Here is a 23,019-nt window from a genome sequence, read left to right on the forward strand (position 1 = left end):
AGGTGCTCGGCCCCGAGCGCGGGGTGAGGGCGCTGGTTCCCCTCGGGCGCGGCGGGAGCCGGTCCGCTTCGCCAGAGAAGTTTGTAATGACAAGGCGGCATCTTAACTGGAAGCTTTCGAGGCCAGGGTAGCTCGTTTCTCACCGAGCTGAGCAACTGCTGACTTGGACATCTGGTGAGAGGGTGGGGAGGTTCAGGAGCGGGTAGTTTGAGTGCTGATGGCGTTTCATAGTTGGCAGTGATACGGTGTGTAAAAACACAAATGCTTGGCATCTTTGGAGTATTTCAAAGCTCATATTGTGGTCTTAAGTCTTACCATGCTATGAAAAACTCTGGTTCTGCTTTTTAAAGCACCTGACAACATGAAGCAGGTGATCCTCTGCTCCATTGCTTATCTCATTTCTTCTTTTTATCCCCTCTTTAAAGGGGTTGTGTATTACAACTCTGTATGAGGAGACCTTAATGCTGTTTCTGACAATCCTTCTAACATTTGTGTCTTCTAAAGAAATTTTAACTGTTGGTTGTGGTGGGGATGATTTCCCAAGCTTTGAATTCCTCTCACTGCTAAAGCTTTAGCTACTATTAAATCTACTTAGACCTTTTTAAAGAGTTTTAAGGAGTGGGGAGGAAAGTGTTGAGATCCGCCAGAAGATATTACTGCAGTTAGGAAGATACCTGTTGTTCCTTCTCGAATCACCCTAGTTTGTGCAAGTGAGATAAAGGAGAAATTTGCTGGAGCGGGGCTTTTCTGGAGAAGTAAATGCTGTCTAATAATGTTGCAGAAGCTTTTGTGAAACCTGGAGCTTCACTTCCTCTTTCTTAAAGGCTTATAGAATAATTCTGGACCTTCCTGAACAAAGTGCCTTTGTCATACATAATAAGTTTAGGGGGAAGAAAAAAGCTTAGAAATCATACGTTGCATTCATAATAGTCATAATGTATTCCTTGGTGAGAAATTCTTGCCTCATAGCTAAGGTTACTAATTATTTTAAAATTTTTTTTAGAATTAGAAATATGATATGTAAAGAACACATTTAAATACTATTACGGTAGATGTACAACAGCTTAGAAGGAAAACAGAAGTTACTCCTGGCAGTTTCATCTACAGAGTAAGAATGAGTAAATAGGAACGTGGAAAGCTCAGAAGTCTTCCAGCAGCTTGAGAGGGTGGAAGGTGTAGAAAAGGAAAGGTAGGCTGAAAAAGAAAGACTGATTACAGTAAAAGACAAACTTTTGGTCTGAACAGCAATATGTAAGCAGGATTTAGATCTTCACAGGACTCTTAAATGTAGAGCTGGACTTGTTCAGGTGCTTGTGCTTCAACACGAGGAAGAATACTGATTGTCTTGGAATGCAGAATTGTAATAAGACACACAAAACTGTGGATTAATTGCTTAAAAGATAGAAAACAATTCTTCCTTTCATTTAGTCTGGAATGAAAACAATCTCATTGCTCTGAAATCTATGAGAAGGTATGACAATATATGAGAAACTTCTGAAGTCAGTAGGGAAATACGCTGTTGAACTCAGTGGTTGTTTAGACCGGTTATTTTGCAGTTAATGTCTATAAGGAAGAGGTACATAATGCATAGCTAGTTAAACTGGTTCCAGGACAATTAATTTGTGTTACATGCCTTTTTAAATTTTTCAGGTGCATCTGATAACCTGCTGGAAATACTCTGAAGTATCAACAATGAAATCAATGTTAACATTACTTTTGTCTGGAATATTTGCCTGTTGTGCTCACTCCGCTGGAGATTCGGTATCCAGGTTACTCCTCGTGTCCTTTGATGGTTTCAGGGCTGATTACTTGGAAACCTACAAACTTCCTCATCTTCAGGAGTTCATCGCCGATGGTGTGCTCGTAAAACAAGTTACGAATGCTTTTATCACCAAGACTTTCCCGAACCATTATACCATAGTGACAGGTTTATATGAAGAAAGCCATGGCATCGTGGCTAATGACATGTACGATGCAGATGCCAAGAAAAAGTTTTCCCAGTTCAACGATTCGGATCCCTTCTGGTGGAATGAGGCAGTTCCAATTTGGGTAACAAATCAACAACAGGGAAATGGAGCAAGCGCTGCTGCAATGTGGCCTGGTACTGATGTAAAAATTAATGATACAACCCCTCAGTTCTTTATGAAGTATAACTTTTCAGTAACGTTTGAGGAGAGAGTGGAGAAGATTGTTGCGTGGCTGAACAGCTCGAATCCAGTAGTCAATTTTGCTACATTATACTGGGAAGAACCAGATGCAAGTGGGCACAAGTATGGACCGGATGACACTGAGAACATGCGCAAAGTATTAGAAGAAGTGGATAATCATATTGGTTTCCTTACTAATAAATTGAAGGCATTAGGTTTGTGGGACACTATTAATATCATAATCACGAGTGACCATGGAATGGCTTCCTGTTCTGCTACGAAGCTGATTGTCCTGGATAGCTGCATTGGTCGTAATAACTATACTCTGATAGACAAGAGTCCAGTTGCTGCAGTGCTGCCAAGGCAGAGTATGTTTGGGGGTTTTTTTTAAGTCATAGACTGAGAATTAAATCTTGTTTATCTTACTACTAAAATGTATACACTATGGTAGATTATTCACATCTTTTGAGAAACCACTGTTGCAGAACTTTGGCATAACTTATAGAATCTTTATTTAGAAATTACTTTTTGGTAACCAATGAGCCAAGGAGAGTTTCTTGTCAAATTGCTATGGGTGATAAAGATGGTCCCAGTACAGCTTGTTGAGGAAGTAGGTAGGCACTTAGTATGCCTACTCTCTTCTTGCTCACTTAGTCTATATGGTTGTAATTCATAGTGAGCATGAAATAAATTCCCGTGTTTATTCAGAATAAAAAAATGTCATTGTCTAAACTTCCAAGTAAAACTCAAAACCCAACTTCACTCGCTTTACCACTTTTGTTTCTGTGAATGAAACTGCAGTTTTCATTCTGTGTATTCAATTTTTGTATCTTGGACTAGTTACTAACAAACAGGCATGTCTTAAATCATGACACTGCTGGTCTCAGTTTCCACAGCTGTGACCAGACTGAAGCAATTCTAATGCACAAAGTGATTTACACAGTAAGACAATCTTAATAATGCTTTGGATAAAATCCTGACTGCTTTGGTGTGTGATTGCTTTCTCTTGTTTTCTCTGCCTGAATTTTGCCCTCCTCCCCTGCAAGCCCAAAGGGTAACTTGAATTGTAGGTCCAAAACCACAGCCAAGAGGTCCCCGATTTAAAATGAGAGCAATTTGTGAAATCCACCTCGATACATGTAGCATTTCATTAGGGACATGAAAAAATACTTTTCCATGTGCCTTTGAAAAAATAATTGTTTTGGAAAAAAAAATGGATCTTGGGTTTAATGACAGATAATTGCAGTAAACAGGCCATAATTTCCAGCTGTTTCACATGCTTTTTTTTTTCTTGGCAGACAAGAGAGATGTGTATAACTTACTGAAAAGATGCCACGATCACATGAAAGTCTATCTCAAAGAAGAAATTCCAGAAAGATTTCATTATCGTCATAATAAGAGAATTCAACCCATAATTCTGGTTGCAGATGAAGGCTGGACAATTGTACAAAATGAGTCACTTTCAAAATGTAAGTGTGTTTTCCTCATTTGTGCTCTTGTTGGCTTATGTTGGTAAACTCTTGTTTTTATTCCAGCCATCTGTAGTATGGTCCTAGTTTAGCAAGTGGAGTCCTGGCACTGTGCATCTTTAGGTACATCTTAGCATTTTCTAAAACATTCTCAGCCTGAGCTTGGAGTGTTTTAACAGATGAGGAAGAGACGGGGGATATTCTGCTGGCTAAAACGTCGTGTCAACTCAGTAGCCTGAGATACACTTTTAAGAGTTATCTTAGGCAAGTTAGCAGTCTGTCTCAAGCTTCCACTACAGTATGGCTTAACTATTTTTTGTATATAAAATAGCTATATAGGGGACCATAAATTGAAGAATACAAGACACAGCATGTAATGTTATAGTACATATACTAGGGAACAAAAATAAATGGGAGGAAATACTAAAAATAATAGGAACACAACAATAATGGTCAAAGAAGCCAGAGTCCTTCCTGTTAGGGGCATCAAATAGCATGTTTTAAAGATAAAAACCAAAACAGATGTTACTTCACACAGTGCATTGCTAAGCTATGCACTTTATTCCTGTTAGATGCTATGAATGTCTAATTATATACATACATACATACATACTTGTATGTATGTATCTATATTTTTGGGTGTTTCACATGCAGGGTTCTTTTTGGCAGACAAGAGAGGTGTGTTTAACTTACTGAAGAAATTTAACGAAAGGATAACTCAAAGAAGAAATTCCAGATAGATTTCATTATCGTCACAGCAAGAGAATTCAACCCATAATTCTGGTTACAGATGAAGGCTCTGTGTGTGTGTGTGTGTGTGTATATGTGTGTACATGTGTGTATTCAGAAAGTGATTGGACTAATTTTTGGAAGAAATATCCATTAATAGAAATTAAATACAAAGGTACCAACTTCCAGGAAGTTTTTGAGCAGCCAACAGCTTGAGGCTGGCTGGTATGTCAGGGTTGGATACTTCCCAGACTCCCTGTTACGACTGTAGTCAGAGATGGGATGCTGGGTGGTGTAAACTCCTGGTTTCATGCAGTTTGGCTGTTCTTCCTGTCTGCCCTTTGCATATTTAAGTTCAAATTTTCTCATTATTTTTACAAAAGTCCTGCTTTTAATTTAAGATGTATTTTAATTTATATTTTAGTTTCCCTTCAAATTTGTTACAGTCACCTTCCAACTGACAACACTTAGCACAGGTGTTCTCTAACAGAGGTCTCTTTCTTGTTTATGGTTAGATCCAATTTCAGGTACCCAAAACCAGTAATGTGTATATTTAGAAGTAACAGCATTTGTATCAGTTGAAGTGAATCACTTCTCAAAACAATTTTGCCAGCCAAGGCTTCCCAGGAGCAGGCAGGGAAGGTTTTAGCTTAAAAGGCTATTTCAGTGTTTATTGTACTTGTCTTCATGGGCAAAGTGGCAGCATAATGACTGGCAAGTGTCCCAATAGCTACACTATTCTTAGCAATGTTAGCACACACCAGCCCTCGTACTTCAAAGGTGAAAAATGGGAAACTTCATTGGAGTGGGGACTTGGAACAGCTCTGTTCAAAACAAGCAAGTAGCAGAAGGGGAAAAAAATGTAACCAAACACATAGGACTGCATTGAAACAAACAAGCAAGATGTGGTGCAGTAGTATCTTTGTGGTAACAAACATAATGGTGAAGAACATTAAAAAGGAGTATTGGAAGTATACTGAAGTGGTGAGTGTGACCTAATCAATAGGAATCTTGACATTTTACATCAAAAACTTCAGTGAAGCAGCCAAGGAGACAGTTCTTGGGGAGACTCGTTTAACTGTTACTAAAAACTTAAATGCAGTCACTCAAATACTCTGCTGGGTGGGCCACGAGAAATTTTTGGCATCTTGGACAGACTTTTCAGGCATCTTATTAGAAAATTTGACTGTCAGCTTTTTAGCTGTTTATATTCCACCCAAAATTATATTTCCTAAAAACCTACCAAATGTCCACATACTGGTGACCTTATAGCCTCAAACATTTTGCTGTATGCCTCTCACAGGCATCCTGATCCTTTGACTGTTTTTTGGTTTTGACTGTTTGGGTTATCCCTTCTCCTGAAGTGCCTAATCTGATAACCATGATCTGAGGGCACTTTGTATGCTTGAACCAAACAGTATCAAGGGAAAAGGTGCTTGGCTTTTAAGAAGCAATTTAAGTGTCTGCTTTGCAAGGGGTAGATGTCTTTCCAAATCCTGAGAAGTACACATTTGCATTCTGACTACTGACTTCTTGTGGAGTGGCAACATCCTTTTCAGCTTTTGGGAAGGGTAAAACTTTGGATGTTGATGACTGAGAGGAAAAGAGAGAGCGGGGCGTGGGGGCTACGAACACAACACACACCATGGCTGAAGACCAGCACGGGAGAAGACTTCTGGGGATTGGGAAGAGGGAAGGAACTCTGGGTTCCTTCAGCGTTTGAACCAACAGCTGCCTTGATGCTCTGTATTAGCCTTTGGTTAAAATGTATGTCTTTTGGGGGTGGGGGAGAGAGAGGGAGGGGAATACTCGGTGTGCAAACAGAAACTGTGATGTTAACTCTTTGCTGTTCTCCAGTAGGTGACCATGGCTATGACAACGCTCTCCCAAGCATGCATCCATTCCTGGCTGCTCGGGGGCCTGCTTTTCATCGGGGTTACAAGCAGAGCACAATGAACAACGTTGATATTTACCCCATGATGTGCCACATCCTGGGACTGACCCCACAGCCCCACAACGGCACCTTCAGTAACACCAAGTGCTTGCTCACCGACCAGTGGTGCATAAATCTAGCAGAAGCTATTGGGATAGTTATTGGGGCTTTTATGATTCTGACTACTTTCACCTGCATAATAATAATCTCAAAGAATAGAGTAGCTCCTCCACGGCCATTTTCCCGACTTCAGTTACGATACGATGATGACGACCCTTTAATCGGATAGCGTGTAGGGAGCCTCGCTTGCTAAACAGTGATTTCAGGAAGAGTTTGAACTTGCACTGGACGGCATTCTTTGATGCACTTTAATGGCATCCGTATAAAATACTGTACAGCCAGATCTTGCTAATTTGTTTGTGTGTGCTACCTGACTAGCAGTCCTGTAAAATCTTTTTAGAATAAACTGGTGAACAGGTGGCTTTCTGCTGGAAAAGATGCTTAACAAAATAAGGATGCTTAGTTTTTCGTTCAAGCCTGTGAACACTTTCAAAATGAAATTCCAGAGTATGAACTAGCCAGGATAGACTAAGTGAATTTTAACATTTTTAAACGATAATTGGTTTTTTGTATTAAATTTAAATTAATCTGGACTTCTTTTAGTGTTCTTGTACCTGTACTGGAAAGAAAATGGGTTTTTGAGAGTTAGAAGTTAGTTCTGTTTGGACCATATATTCTGATTTGTTCTTAAATTTGGGGATAGGGAGTGTAGAGAAAATCCAATACTTCTGTTTCCATCCTAAGCCAGCAGTATGAGAAGAAACTGGTGAGAAGGAGAACCAACATGAGTAAGGAAAGAATTGGTGCATATCACTTCTATTTTGAGCAATAAAGTCTGTGGTTTAGCAGTCATAACACTGGGCAGATGGCTCTGACATTTCTAGATGTGTATCTGCGAATTGAGTTTGTTCCAGTTTCTGCACTCAGAGCTGGGATGGTACTACTTGCTTATCTAAAGGATGTCAATTTAATTTGCAAATCTTTGGATTACCCAGTTTTGCGGGCTGTAGTAGTTAAACTATTGCTTCTAAACTCTGACAATTTTTTAGGTGTAAACTCTGCTCAAAGGTGGTTTTGTAATAGAGGTGGTTCTACCCTGTGTACCAGCTGATAATTACATCTTGAAGGCTGCCCTGTGTTAAAAAGCAACAACTGCAAGTCTGACATGCAGTCATCAAGCAAGGATTCTAAACCCTTATTTTAAACCTTGGAAATTTAAAAGGAGAAACATTAATGTCTTTGTTGAGATAAGATTTGATATCTGTAGTGGCTAAGTAGTATAGATGTGAAGTTCTAGTGAAAACCAGTGCTAATGTTTCTCTTAATTGAAACTCTTCATTCCCTGTTTAACGGTCAAGTCTAGTAACTTGCCAGAAAAAAATTGTTTTCAAAAACCTTAGTAGTACCTTATCTTTTAGTGAGGAGAGTATGTGAGGTTAAATCATTAATGCTAACCCAAAAAGAGAAGAATAGGTACCAAGTCCTTTTCCTAGTCTGATGGTTTCAAGAAGCGGTAATTTGAAGTGAGAGCACTGAGGTACGGCATGCAACATGGTTTCTTCTTCACAAGCTCAAATTCAATGCAAATTGGTATTAGCCACAGGGTACCTTTTAGTGATGCAACTGGGAGGAAGTACAGGCTTTGGAGGGAACGGTTACTTTTGACTGCCCACTGAGAAAAACACATTTGAGTTTTAAAAATGTGTGAAAGTTCTACTAAACTGTGTCTTCCTCCCTGAAGATTCTGTTGTACTGATTAAAAGAAAAAAAAAATACAAAACCTAACCTGTTCTGCTGTTTTTTTACCCCCTTCTTAATCTGCTATTTTCTACTTACTAATGCTTTACTTGGGATTAATCAAGTTAAAAGAGGCTCAGACCCCTTCAGAAATCTGTAGACAGTTACTGATAATGTACTGGATTTTAGACTGTTGAGATAATAGAGCAGCAACTGGACTGAATACAGGAGTCACTTTCTCATCCTGCTGGAAGTTCTAAATTAATTACATACAGTAAGATGTCAAGTTAATGGGTAACTATGAAGTTGCAGGGTAGAACGCAGGCTTAGAGATGTTGTAAAAGGGAGGATGCTTCCATTCCTACATCAGAGAGAGGTATTTATTGAGTTCTTGTAATTTTGCTAATGGAGGCTGCCATCCTCAGAGGTGCTTTGCATCCTCTCCATATGGAAAGGCTTGACTCAGCTATCTTTACCTTTCTGGCAGACTTGGTAGGACCAAACTGTACTGTGCCTCTGAGGGTCTTCTACTAGATGCTAGAACTGATTAGCACAGTAGATGCTCCACTCTATTCTTCCCTTTCTCCTCCTTCTCCCAAATAGTTGTCATACAGTGTGTGACTGATGTGCTTGCAGTTCCTCTGTGCATTGCCATCATAGGCCAGGTGTCAAGGTTACCACCAAGACTTTAATTACCAGGAATGTAAATGTTGACTGAAGTGCAATGGCAGCACTCTAACCTGAAATGTGAGTGTTGTTACAGATGGAGAAATCAAGGTCTAAAAGCATTTCTCATCCTAGCTCTAGGTCTTCTGTTCTGGTGAGAACTGCTACAGGCAGCTGAGCTCCTACAAAACCAGAGTGGTAGTATCTGCCAGAAACCCCTCTTACCCTCTACCCCCCTTTAGCTTTGAGACTGAACAATGCTATTGTGGAAAGGGTTTAAAGAAAAAGTTTAAGTATTAATCAAGAAATAAACTATATTCATGTTGCATTGTCAATTGTTTTCAATTCCAAAGATGCAGTATGGTCTGTAAGAATGATGAGTATTTTTCCTGGTGCAATTTGCTGGTGGCAGGAAAGGTTTCAAAGTGGCTCTTATACATCCAGGATTTCGAAAGAATATAGAAAAACACCTCTTTCTCCTTGGAGACAAAGTTGATATATTTAAAGATGATTATTTTTAAAAGTCTTAGTGCCTTAAGCATGATGAAGTATTTCTATTACCAAATTACAATTTGAAGTATTGCTTGTTGAAGTCAGCAGCTGATTTCCTTGTGAAGAGCCAATTCAAAACAAGAACAGGAGAAGCTGTGGCTTCCCCTTTTCTCAAAGCTGTGATAAAGGAGACATCCTGCAACAGTTTTGTGGCAACATTTAATGACTTGCTAAATTTTTAACAACTCTGTCCATACAGGACACATTAATGTAGGGGAAGTTCTTAACACTTAAACTAGCATTGACATTTAGAAGGGAATTGGGGAAGTTTGTAACATCACTTCGCAGCAGTAAAGACTGATGTTTCACTGTTCTGACAGCCTCCACAAAGGAACTCAGCGCTGGGTAGAGAAGCCTTAAAACATCCACCCCTCTGGGTTTATATGCTTTTTGTCCATTAGCACCAAGGAAACAGTTCCAGAATTGATTTCAACTACCTATAGGTCCAAAACACTTGTTCTGGGAAAGTTTAACTTGCTACAAATTAAAAAGAACGTACTGCCTATGAAAATAAACCAACAACATCATGTATCTCCAATGATCAGAGCACAGGGACAGATGTTTGCTTTAACGTGTACAGTACCACCTTTTATTGCAAAAATACGGTAATAGGGAGTTGTTAATTTGAAATGATTCAGATTAGGATTTGATTATGGAAAGGCTGTCGAGTTACAGTGCTGCAGATACCACTACCAAACTCACCCTTTCCATGTGCTTGCAACAACTTTTGCAGTCTAATAAATGCTTCCATTACCTTTACTGTAGTACAAACATGCCCTTTGGTGGAAGGTAGGTACAGCAGCATAGGTATGTATGGTCAAGACAGCATCCATGGCCATTATTTAAGCAGGGAAGAAAATTTGGAAGTAAGCCCGTCCTATTTGCATTTTACAAAACAGCAGGACTCAACAACTGCATGTTTGTTGTTCTTCCCACACACAGCTCAAGATTGTGTTGTTCCACACTTCTGAAAAGTCACACTGAACAACCCTTCATCTTATAATAGGCATTTTTGCACCTTTTTTTTTTTCTCTGAGACTGCATTTATTGTAAACAGCATTACTGCAGCTCTTTATCAAGAAAGCCCAGAAGATTTTTTTTGATTAAAGAAACTGCATTACCATTGTTGGTAACAGATAGCTGTTTTTTCCATATACAGTGGAGAGGTGGGAAACAAGAAGTCTTTTATATAAAAGAACTTTGACTTAGAATTCTTAAATTCTATTAAAAAAAACTGGAAGTATGATAAAGGCATACACTATGAAGAGTAGAAGAAATATTTGGGATGCATATGAGTTAAGGCCATTCTCCCCCAGCCATCCCTCCACAATTCTTTTTTTGCAGGAGTGTTTTTAAATGAAGCAAGCACTGGATGCTCAATAGCAAAGATATATTTCAACTTCAACATTTCCAAACAGGAAGAAACAAAACATTTGACATCTTAAAGTGTGATTCACAGGTCAACAATGAAAGACAAAATCAAGCAAGCTTCTCAGTTTCCAAGCTTAAGTTACAAATACTACACAGTAACTCAAATCCACTGTCCTTAAACTTGTTTGTACATCATAAAAAGTATCATATACACAGAAACCAATACCACATCCTCCCCAACCAAAAAAGTAGTCTGAAAAAAAAAAAAAAATCTCACATCACTTCAGAGAAAAAGTTGATGTCTTTCTCCAGTGGCATCATATGTGCTTTCAGGTTCATTAAGTATACACCCAACAACTGAAAACAACGTTTAGCACTGGCTCAGCAAATATCCTAACAAGGTAGCTGCCCAAGAGGTACCTGTAAATACACCTAGGCAATAAAGGAAACATGTTTAAACCTACGCTGAAAGATTCCCTTCAGTTTTCTACAAAGTTTCATTTTACCCTCCTCAAAGAAGGGCCTTACAGTGCAATGCAGAACAATAACATCATGCTGGTGTTCCAAATCTATTTTGAACATTACTGTTCTTAAACCCTTTGTTAGGGGAAACCTCCTGCTCTTCCCTTGTTGCATGTCTGGGCAGGTAAGCCTAAATCCCAGGGTGACTGAACAACCCTGACCAGCTCTGCCCCCTCCTTAAAATCAAAGGTCACTTTGGCTGATGATAGAACTGTCACAATTTAAAAAGTGGGAGTTTAATGAACACCTCTGAGATTATAATCCAGTTATTTTTACATCTGCCATAAACACTACTATGAAATTACTGCAGTTGGAATAATTTCTATTACAGCAGCATGTTCTAAAGTGAGAAAGTACGTAACTGAAGTAGCTACAGGTGAGCATTATAGCATCTCCAATTTTCACTGTTATTCCCTTGAGATCTTTCACTGTAGATCTCTCTTTAAACACACTACATTTGTGCTACAATTTGGTTTTAAGTTGCAAATAAGCAAGAAAAGGGGGACTCTATGTATCAATTTGCTACCTGACATCTGCCTTCTGGAAGGCAGCTAGGGAAGTGATTAGTAACCATGTAGAGGTTTAGGTTTTCTATTTGGACTTCCCCAGCCTCTCTAGAAACTACTGTGAACATCTTTGCTGCTTTCATCTTTCAGCTTGAAAAGGATCCCTGTAGGATCAGTTTTAGCTGGCATCAGCAAATGAAAATTAAGACATACCTAATGGTCAGCTCCACTAAGAATCAGCTTTACAGTGTCAGGCACACCTAACCCAGATGTCTTCCTTCAATTTTTCTTAAGAAAACAGCAGTGGAGGACAAGGCGGTACACAGAACAGTAACAACAGAAAGGCAAAAATGAATCAGATTAAGTAACACGACTTCATACATATCCCCCAAATTAAGGGGCTGTCCCCCAACAGATCTGCTAGTTTCCTGCCTGCCTAAAGCTATTATTACATCTAGACTTTCAGTATATATTTTAAATTGGGCTATTTTATTGCCTTCCCTCTCAAGCATTCACAGCACCTAGCTGTGGTCTCTGGAAACTTCCCACATCTGTTTGTAAGACATCTTAATGCTAAACAAGTGTCCCTGCCACCACGAGGAGCCTAACGGATTACCTAACGGATTACCTCTGACCAGCGAGCACCAGTTTGTAACATGGCACTGCAGAGTCATCACCGAGGCAGCGAGTAGTAAGCTCACTTCTGAACTCGTCATGATATCATTCATTAAGTCTGAAATTAAGTTCAGCAAAATGAGTTTTGTACTTCAGTTAGTCAGCTTGTGCAGCTCCTTGCAGGGTCTGCCCGCAGCCCTCCCAACTTCAGGGTTACACCGTTAGTCACACCATTAGTTTGACAGAGCACATCCAAGGCCAAGACGTTACCATCTTTGCCCTCTGTTGGGTGCTGTGGATAAAGCAATAAATTGCACTTAAGAGAAATATCAGACTATTCATTTGAATTTTAAAAGAGTTTCTTTCTCCTTCAGGCATTGTACTCAGAAGCAAAGTGCAGAGAAACACTAACTCACACAGGGAGGGGAAAAACAAAATCAGTTTTTAAGCAAGTCTGACAATGAGACAACTTTTCTCATGTCACACCACATTTTTCATACAAACCTCAGTGAGAAGCTGCTCCCCTACCATTTAAGTGAGCTCATCAAAAAAACCATAACTACAGTAATAGTAAGATTTATTGCCCCACACAAAAGAATCAAAGTAATATATAGTTTTATTGACTCAAAATTAATAATTTTCCCTGACAGAGTCTTTCCTCTGGAAGAACAAACTCTAGACTTATACCTTTTCTCATATTCAAGTGTGCTTTTTCAGATTTAAGTGTATATATGGCTTAAGATTTATCTGGCTGTTCCTTAAATTGCATGTCTAATCCTACTCATCAAATTCTAAGGTCCACCCAGACATATCAGACAGAACACAAGCCAGCAAGCCAAACTCACGCTAGAGAAGAGTCTCCAGTAATGGATCAGATGTTACACCCAGTGACAAGCTTGACAGCACTCTGAAACCAGCTTGTAAATGCATGTTTCTTAGCTGATTGATCTGTCTTATTCTGAAAGAACCCTTTTATCACAGAAATATGAGAGACTCCATTTGGATATACAGGTGTTGTGCTTGTATGTGTCTTTAAACTGCCAGCTGCATGGAATTACTAGAAAATTTCCAGTGTACAGGAAACAACAGAAAAAGACCTACATTTACCTAAAATCATAAAGACCTATATTTACCTAAATAATTTTAAAAAGCCCCAAGTAGTTTAATGCTGATTCCTAAAGTCACTACTAGTTAGATTAATATTTTGGGGCTACAATTGACATAATACTTTAAATAAATATGCCTAACTCTAAACTCAGACACTTAGCACTGCATGGCCTAGCTTAATAATAATGTTGTCTTCCCCAGGATTTAATCCACCAGGCTATCTGTAATGGTAATCTATGCAAAAGATTCTTTGGGCAGGAAAGAAAAAAACCTAAAGAAGTCCAGTCACATTCAGCAAGTTGTTAGAATCTAAGAGACTTAAAAAACCTCTCAGTGAGAAAAAAAGAGGGTGTGGAAAATTAAATTACCGTGTAATAGTCTGTGAAGTGTACCTCAGTTGATGTTATTTTCAACCCCTGAAAGATTAAGGGGTTGTAGTGTGAAACAGAAACATGCTCTTTCTCTGCACACCTAGCATGTATGTACTTCAGTGTACCAGCGGATCAGCATCTGTTTCCTTTTACTCCAAATATTTATGCTGATCCATCTCTATTAATTTTTTTTGTATAATCTTATTTTAAATGGGAAATAGTAGCTTGGTACTATTAATAATTACTTGTTATTAATCTTGCAAAAGTGGCTGGGCAGCTTCAGTATGTTGCATTTGCATGGTATTTGCATGGGTAAGGACAAAATGCTTAAGAAAAACTGCAGTAAAAACCATAACAAGAAAGCTACCCAAAAAGACTCCTATAACAGTAGCATAGGTGTCTCCTCCCAAGGCTACAGGAAATTCTTCAGCAAGTATATCTTTCACAGCATTGAATGAACCATTGTTGGGCAGTGGGTTAATACCAAGTAGGTGGCACAATAAGGGGTACAAGTCAGTAGCATTCATGACTTCTTTGGTGACATTCTTTCTGAAAGCAGGCCCAACTGCCAAAAAAATCGGATGCATTTCTGGTAAGATGTTGTCATATCCATGATTACCAACTAGAAATAAAAGATAAATAAAGGTCAATATTCTGAAGTTCCAAAACAAGCAATGAACCTTTTCTTAAAAATAGCATAATGCAGAAGAAGAACAGCCAACATTTATTCTTGCAGAGGTTTATAAGACTCATTTTGATCAACATCACAAATATCTCCTAACAAATACCAAGTCCCAGAACTACAAAGAGAAGATGTCTTAAAAAAGAATGGAAAGGAAAAAAAAGGAAAAGAAAAAAAAAAAAAAGAAAAAAAAAAAGGAAAAAAACAAAGGGTAAGCTCACATGGCAGTAACAGCACTGTCAATATATCCTTGGTTTTCCTCAAGAAAAAACTCCAACTTTGCAACTGGACCAGATCTCTTAGGGAAAAATCAAAAATTCAAGTAGACATAGACTGTCTGTTTGATTCTTAGTAGCAGACAGAACTTAAGCCCTGACTGATTTGACACTTTGTTCAATTTTGTGCACTATCTACTCATCAACAAGGAAAAAGACTGCAGATCTCACTAGTGGGACACCAGTGCCCCTTCTTATAGGTGCACTAAAAACTCTGAACAAGGAAATAAAACACTCAGGCAAAAAAAGCTGCTCTCATCAGCTATCAACAATCAAAAAACTTGTTAGGTCTTGCAGGTAATGCTCTTCAGCTTCAAAACCAGCAGGAAAGTTTAAAAGGTTTAAAATTAAGCTTAAGAACTAACCATAGGACATATATATATTTTATATATATATATATGAGAGACACCTCCTAGCTAACCAAAAGTTACAGTTTATTATCTCCATTCTACCTACAATAAATCTCAAAACCCCATGGTGAGGAACTTAAAAGTGGGTGCTTTTTTCCTCCAAATCACCTAAAATGCATCTTATCTTACTGGGCAAGCAAAAAATCAGTGGTGTACAGTAACACAATACTGAAAGACTTTCTAGCAATAGAGCATCCACACAAGCTGAGGATTTTCCAAAAGCATTCTGGTATTTCCAACCCAACCCTTCTCCAGTAAAGAAATAGTACATGATAAAACACCACTATTCATCCTCTTACTCAACACGTTCCGTTACAACTTTTTTTTTTTTTTTTAATCTCTCAGGAAGTGCTTAACAGTTTGCTAGACCTCTCAAGCAGACCTCAAGTATGTGGCCAGTAAAACATGTGAGTGATCTTATCGAAAAATTAAACACTGAAAAATGGTAAGTCCAGTTCCCCCTCCCCTAACAGTAGAGTGTGATTCCCATTCCATCACAAAAAAAAATTATAAATTCTACACACTTATCTTCAGTTCCCCCTCCCAGTCTTACCAAAAATAAAATAAAAATTAACATTAGTTGAGATTGGGAAAGTGTAAAGTTTCTGACTAGGAAGATACAGCAAAACAGAATACTTACATTGAAAACTGTCAGATCTATTATATACGATTTCCCATCCTTTATCAGCCACTGCTAAGATGGGCTGAATTCTACTGTTGTGTTTGTAATGTAATCTATCTGGAATCTGCTCCTTTTTATACACAGTCATGTTGGGGTGAGCATTGGCCAAAGCTTCATATACTTCATCCAGTTTGCCTTCAAACAAACAAAAGAAACAAAAGACAAAACTTAAACATACCAATACTGAACTCATCAGTAGTTAAATACAACTGAAAGAGGGCAAAATGAACTTCCCCAAAAGCTCATTATAGCTGTAAGAGGCAACAGCAGATTACAATGTGCACAGAAGTTACTGTGAGAAATCCAGAGCTTCATTCACAGTAAGATCACACCTGGCATCAGACTTCACAGACTATTCCTAAGCAATAAGCACCTTGCTAATTTTAGAAAAATCCCTCATTTCAGTTATCAGAAGGTAAGCTTCTTACAAGAATGAGTTCAAAGGTATTTAGTTAAGTCTCACGGAAAAGAAACCAGCTCCTCCTAGCTCCGTGCAAGAAGACAGCTCCTAAAGCTGTTTATGAGGTAATGTAAGCATTAAGGCCATATTCTGTCTTTCTCCCAGCTGGCTATGACGACAAGCAACACATTTATTTTAAAGCAGTTTAATTGTTAGTTGCTTTCCTTCAAAAGGCCAAAGAGAGAAGCCACTTTGTTACTTGTCATCTCTGAAAACCTTTTTCTGTGTGAACCCAACTGTTTATTTCTCTTCTACAAGATGCTCCAATAAAGAGCTCCACATTTGACTTCCCAGCTTTGACATTTGAGTCCCAGTTTTGATCCTCTACCATGCTGATGACAAGTTTAGCCAATTTAGAAGGAGTAGCCAGTTTGTTGCTATGTACCATGTAATATCATAGCTTTAGCAATTAATTGCCTAGTTATAAGCAAAACTAGTTTGCATTAATCTTTCAAGGGAAGCCTTCAGGTCACAGCCCAGATGCCACTAACCCTTTAGTTGCTGTACAAAGACCTCAGCAGGGAACACACGACAAGTGAACCAAGGGACAGGGTGGACTGGCAGGTGAAGGTGGCACTTGGGGTCCAGCACTCTCAGCCACTCTGTGTATTCAGTAGCAGCTAACAGTACTACACACTCCTTTCTATTCTGAGAGTCTACTCATTTCCCTTCCCTAGTCAGCTACAGCATAGTGAGTGTAAACCCTTGAGACCTGTACCAACACTACCAAATAAATAATTGTTTTCCACCCCAAATTCTTTATTTGCTTATTTCCAGTTTCTGAATTTTTCTTTCCAGTAAAAGTCACTGAACAGCCACAAAGCAGCTGGACAAGCTGGAAAACCAGCACACAGAAAGGAGGAACCAAGACACACAGACAGGGACACAAAAGCAAGTTCAGAAATCGACATCTGAACAAGTTCCTTCAACCTCCCCCTCCATTTAAGCACAGATTCCTGTTGAGGGCTATGCAATGTGTATAACAGACTTCTGTCACACACCAAATAACAGCTTCATGACTTCAGTACTTTGTGCTACACACAAGCACAATTCAGTCAGACAGCTGAATTCACAGCTACTCTCTGCAGCCCAGTTTCAGTGCTACAAGGTCTGAAGCATGGTTGGAAGATGTTTACATTTTCTTTGTGGCCAATACTGTCATTTTTTAGCAGATGAGCGGGATTTAAGCATATCCTGTCATTTTGGCATCATCTGTCACTAGTTCTGCCTTCACAGCTAGCTCCATCCTGCAGCGGGTGTGCCTGTGAGTGAGCTCTTCTCCGACCGCCCATCCCAAGAAATGATTGTCTTCATGACCACACGAACAAGGACTTAGTTTACCCGAGACACCACCTGAAGCAAACCAAGGATTAAAATCCTGTCTACTATTTGCAGCATGTGTAGAGTTTTAAATCTATATCAGGAAAACAAAAGTTTGGGAGGAGGTGCCCAATGTCTTTAAAGAAACCATCTTTGCTTTCCCCCCAAGTTCCTACGACCCAGTATAGAAATTCTGGAGGAAAACTGGAAATAGATTAATGTATAACATTTCTTATCTCAAAAGAATAGCATCAAAAATAATCATTAAATTTAATAAACACAATAAAGGTCAAGATGAGACAGCAAAAGTCCAGATACGATAGTGACAGCAACAAGAAAACTCAGCATTTCTAGGACTGTATTAGTAATAAAATTAATTTTGTTATGCCACTTTTCTACATCGGACAACAGGGGGGAGAAGCCCCAAATACAACGAACTATGATTTAACACTAAATTATTTGAGTTAATATATTTATATTAAATGCAAGGAAAAGGCCAGCATCACCAGCTGCACTACAGGTACCATCTTCAGGAACATTGAAGATGGTACCTGTAGGGTGGTTAAGTAATGCCTTTAATCCATCCCCTGGGGAAGAAATATGCAGCCAAACAGTTAAAGCAGCAGAAATCGCTGCGTTTTTAAGCATTCAAATTTTTTCTCAATGTCTCACTAAGTTTTACCATTCCCTTAGTTTAAACAAGACAAACGGAATACCTGTCAAAAAAATCAGTCTTAAGTACTTAAGTGTATGTTATTCCATAGCTAAACTGAGAATGAAGCTCATTGTTTTATAATAATATTTACAGTTGGCAACATGGAAGGAATTTTAGCTGTGCTAAACTAATTCTTGTTTATTGATAGCGTAATAAATATCTGAACCTCTGGGCAAAACCAAATCCAAGCTATTTCTGAAATCCATTGAAATGGCTTTTTACAATTCTGTCACCTAATTGCTGCAGAGACGCTATTTCTTTTCAGCATTTAGCAGACAGGAGAATCAGGTTACACATCTTCAGATTCTCATTTAACGCATTAGGGATGTTTCAGCACTAAAGTTTACTTTTACAACTCCTTTATTTGGTAATGAGAACATCCTGGTCAACCATGTTTGCCTTCATTAGAATGGGGCTCCCAAACTCAGCTCTTCTACCACCACTCATGCAGCAGACGTCCTAACATTTTAGTCTAGAGCATTCTTCAAACTAAAAATGACAAGAGACATTTGTTTACACATTTGAAGGCCAATTAAGTGTGCAAAATACCCTCCCTGCTGCGGCATAAAATACAGAGTGCTATCCATTAGTGAAGCAACTGCTACAGGAATCTTAAAAACCACATTTTTCAGAAGGCCACCTAAAAACTCAAACTTCCAAATTAGCATCCCTGCCCACACAGAAAATGCCATTATGCAGGTTAACACATTGGCACCAAAGTTACAAGTTTTGATCATCAAAACAAAAAGCAGCATCTCTACATCAATGACACTAAACATACACATGACACTTCAGCAACCCTTCAATGACTGCAACCAGACTTCAGATTTCAATTCCAACAGTATTCCTGCCCAGCATTAGCTCAATAAAAATGGTAGGAATATAACTGGCTGGCTGTTCAGCGTGATGGGGGAAGAAAACTCAAGTGAACTACAATAGCTGGCAGCTAATCAAATAGCCAGCACAGGCTTTCTTTTTATCAAAGGTACCGATCTGGTCTCAGTTTACTGTTTGAATTAGAAATCTAATTCTTCCACTATGGCTTTATCATCTTGATGAAAGGTGAGATATCTAACATGCAGTTGTTATCTATCTAGAACACCATTCATCCTTGATAATGCCATTAGATTATCTTACCTCTCATTAAGACTAAAGGATTTTGTCAATATTAGTCAATAGACAGATTTGTTCACTTTTCATTTCAGAAAGTTAATCCAGGCTTTTGACAGAGCTAGCAAAAAGAACAAAGAAGTGATCTTGCAAGTACTCCTTGTTCGAGGCTGACGTCCTACTGGCATCAGGGCTGCTACCACTACTTCAGTTAAAGAACAAAGCCTATAAAGTTTAGATACTCAAGTATTTTATTCAGAGAATTTTACTACTATAGCTCCTACCTTCTTTTGGCAAAATAGCTACTGCAGGAGAATGGTCAATGACTTTATAGAGCTCTCTGTTCAAGTACTGATCAAGCTCAATGAGCCTTTCCGAGGAAGACTGTGACATTCCATGATCACTTGTGATTATGACATTTATCACATCCCACAGCTTTGCCTTCTTCAGTTCAGACATAAGATACCCCAGCTTTTTGTCAATATCACTAATTATTGGTCCCATTAGTGGGTTTTCTGGGCCCAGAATATGGCCCATCTCATCAGGCTGTTCCCAATATAGGAGACCAAAGTTTATGGGTTCTTCTGATGTAAACCAGTGAATAAGCCTTGCAACTCTATCTTCAAAGGAAACAGATTCATTGTAGGGCATAAAATATGTAGGAAAGACTCCATGTATTTTCACATCTGTTCCAGGCCACATAGCTGCACCGGTTTTATGTCCTTCCCTCTGGTTCGTTACCCATATTGGGCTGGCTTCTTCCCAGAACTTGGAGTTATAGACATCCATTTTGTTCAGAGAGAAAGTTTCATTCAGAATAGGATCATGCATCTCATTAGCAACTATACCGTGGCTTTCTGCATAGAGGCCAGTCACCATTGTATAATGATTAGGATAGGTTTTTGTTACAAACACATTAGTGACCTGTTTCACATGCACACCATTCTCCATGGCATCATGAAAATTGGGAGTTGAGACTTTATAAATGTAATCCCATCGAAATCCATCGAAAGATACTAGTAACACTCTGGGCTGGGCTGGCTGGAAAGACAGTGCACTTGGAAGAGATAGTGAGAAAATTGCCAGGACTTTCCAATAACAGCTCATGGCTATTCTGGAAGGTATTCGTCCCCTCTTCTGAGGCAACATGGCATCTGTTGAGCAGAGACAGAAGATTTGTTTGCATTAACCTGCTTGTCAAAGTCATAACTTAGTTTTAAGAATTAGTAGCTAAAATATACCTTATGTATTTATACAGCTTGCCTTACTAACACTGAGCACTCCAAACACAGGAACCTTTTACTTATCAGTTAGATTGATATCCCGATTTCAGAGATAGGAAGTGAGTCACTACAATCTGTTGCATGAAACACAGTTCACAAAGCAACTTCTTTATCCAACACCACTGCCCAACCTCTTCCCTTTTTCTTCCTGCTCCCAATATACAGGAACTCCTGCTCTTGCAATTTGACATGTTTTGAAGTATTTTCTCTACTCAAAGTTATAAGAAACCATCCTATAAGAAAGCTTCTGCTTGTTAAGGTGTAAACAGGGGCAGTTCTCACTTTGAGAATAACAAGGTCCATCTCCACCAGAACTTTATAACCCTCATTAAAATCTCTGGAGCACGACCTCTCTTCTGCACAAGTGTGGCACAGACACGCTAGCGTCACAGGGCAGAGGGGAGCAGGAAGTACACACTGGAACCGGAGGACTCTGCGCCTGCACAACTGCCACCAGGGAGGGGGGACCAGCTAGAAACCATCACAGCTTCTCAGCCCCAGCACTTGGTATGGCATAACTAAAAGTGCCAAGTACAATTTCTAGCAGAGAAACTAGCAAGTAAGCTTTGAATTTCAGATACAGCAGAATATCCATTCAAAGGTTTTGCTGCTTAAAAGGTATCAAATGAAGAGTTAGACAAACAAAGAGCAGGAACATCAGTTTCCCAACATTTTATCACATCTCTAACCTGGTCATACCTTCCCTACATAACAGAGCTCTTACTGATCAACTAATTCAGATACTTCACAAACAAGAATAAATACAAGTCATACAAGTCAGTGTGCAGTTAAATTCTTCTAACTGACCACTTATGTCTCTGAACAGACTGGAAAGGGGTGTTTGAAAGATTCAGAGGTACAGTTGTGAGCCACTGGAAATACCGTGTCTTTTAAACAAGTATCATTTGTCCTTTCCAGTCAAACACCACTGCTAACCAAGTTCATGCAGCATGAACCATGCAAGGCACAAGAAAGAGAATGCAAATCCTGTCCACGAACTGCATGAGATGGTGACCACAAGACACGGTACCCTACACGGAAGCATTTGTTCCCTAAACAATCAGCACTAATTCTGATTGTATGACTCAAGGATATGGACTGTTTCTAGCTGTGACTCGCATTCTCTACCTAATAGCATGACATAATATGACACATTAAGGGAGCCTACAAGAAAGCTGGAGAGGGGCTTTTTACAGGGGCATGTACTGACAGGACGAGGGGTATTGGTTTTAAACTGAAAGAGGGAAGATTTAGATTAGATATAAAGAAGAAATTCTTCCCTGTGAGGGTGGTGAGACCCTGGCACAGGTTGCCCAAAGAAGCTGTGGCTGCCCCCTCCCTGGAAGGGTTCAAGGCCAGGTTGGAACGGGGCTTTGGGCAACCTGGGTTAGTGGAAGGTGGCCCTGCCCATGGCAGGGGGGTGGAAGTAGATGATCTTTAAGGTCCCTTCCAACCCAAACCATTCTACGATTCTATAATTTCATATTGTATTGGGTTATATTCCCCTGCCCCAGTTTCCTTCTGCCCTTCTCACTTTCTTTTTCAAAACTGTTATCCAACTCAAAGACAGATCCCTGTAAGAACCCTCACACAGGATTTCCCTATCTGTAACTGACCTAAAAATTTCATGCTAATATTTCCCACTTCTTGCTCAACCACATGACCAGACACTGCTCAAGCCAATCCTGCACATGGACTGTACTGATACTCCACACAGTTCCCTTCAGGTTCCCCTTTTTCAGCAATCTTCTGGAACAAGTCACTACTGAAATTCTGTTGGAAAACAGTGATTGTGTAACCAATAAATCCACATTAATATCCTGAGTACATAAACATCTTAGTTAATATAAGAAGTTATAGTGTAACGGGCATCTGAATACCACTGCAATGATGGAACAGGATTTGTTATTTTGCTAGAACACAAGATATCTTCCATGGGAAATTTTCCTACTCCAGTTCCCCAGCTAAATCTCTCACATACACAGTCACACTGGAAAACAGCATAGGCACTGTTGACATGCAGATGGTCCAATGCTACCCTGAACTTGGGTATCCCAAAATTAAAATCCAGACCTAGAGTCCTGCTGAGAACAAAGTGACACTTGAGAGGCATAACTGCCCTTTCTACAAACACCACAGACCCAGAGGCTGCAGAATCACTCAGCTTCACCTGGTGGGGGATTTCTTTCAGCTCAATATGATGGAAATAAAGGGTGAACACGCTGCTGCGTCCATCTGAACCCCACCTGCCAAATTAAGCGCAGCCCATGGCTGATTAATTCCCCTCTCTGGGGAGA

At 39.3% G+C, this 23,019-nt stretch overlaps 2 protein-coding genes across 6 annotated transcripts in view; one reads left to right on the plus strand and one right to left on the minus strand.

Moving 5' to 3' along the window:
• Positions 1-22,916, minus strand: part of ENPP5 (ectonucleotide pyrophosphatase/phosphodiesterase 5 (putative)) — a 24,456-nt gene extending 1,540 nt beyond the window's left edge. Inside the window, exons 1-4 of one of the 3 annotated variants that reach the window (XR_003397996.1) lie at positions 21,005-21,336; positions 19,724-20,593; positions 15,793-15,969; positions 13,829-14,407 (exon numbers count right to left, since the gene is read on the minus strand). Coding sequence is in view for 2 of the 3 variants with exons in the window: in XM_026844791.1 (XP_026700592.1) it covers positions 14,037-14,407; positions 15,793-15,969; positions 19,724-20,588 (1,413 nt within the window). In the remaining variant the exon portion in view is untranslated. Of the gene's footprint in view, positions 1-10,672; positions 14,408-15,792; positions 15,970-19,723; positions 20,594-21,004; positions 21,337-22,892 lie in introns of those variants that run through there. The other 2 variants (XM_026844791.1, XM_026844790.1) reach the window with 2 other exon arrangements.
• ENPP4 (ectonucleotide pyrophosphatase/phosphodiesterase 4) lies at positions 7-8,118 on the plus strand. Of its 3 annotated transcripts, none has more exons than XM_026844794.1 (4): positions 7-174; positions 1,651-2,515; positions 3,446-3,616; positions 6,203-8,118. In XM_026844794.1, the coding sequence occupies exons 2-4, from the start codon at positions 1,693-1,695 to the stop codon at positions 6,565-6,567; spliced, it is 1,359 nt and encodes a 452-aa protein (XP_026700595.1). In that variant the 5' UTR covers positions 7-174; positions 1,651-1,692; the 3' UTR covers positions 6,568-8,118. The 3 variants fall into 3 exon arrangements, with proteins under 3 accessions (XP_026700595.1, XP_026700594.1, XP_026700593.1); XM_026844793.1 differs by lacking the exon at positions 7-174 and adding an exon at positions 185-370 and having other exon boundaries at positions 6,206-8,118; XM_026844792.1 differs by lacking the exon at positions 7-174 and adding an exon at positions 187-370.
• Positions 22,917-23,019: the final 103 nt, after the last annotated feature.

This window comes from Athene cunicularia (genome assembly GCF_003259725.1).
Source record: "Athene cunicularia isolate RWA chromosome 3 unlocalized genomic scaffold, athCun1 chr3_part1, whole genome shotgun sequence".
Taxonomy (NCBI): domain Eukaryota; kingdom Metazoa; phylum Chordata; class Aves; order Strigiformes; family Strigidae; genus Athene; species Athene cunicularia.

Excerpts from the sequence above, each read along its gene's own strand:
- ENPP4 (XM_026844792.1), top strand. Across the intron at positions 2,516-3,445 it reads TGCAGTGCTGCCAAGGCAGA|ACAAGAGAGATGTGTATAAC; the intron begins GTATGTTTGGGG and ends TTTTCTTGGCAG. Across the intron at positions 3,617-6,202 it reads AAATGAGTCACTTTCAAAAT|TAGGTGACCATGGCTATGAC; the intron begins GTAAGTGTGTTT and ends GCTGTTCTCCAG.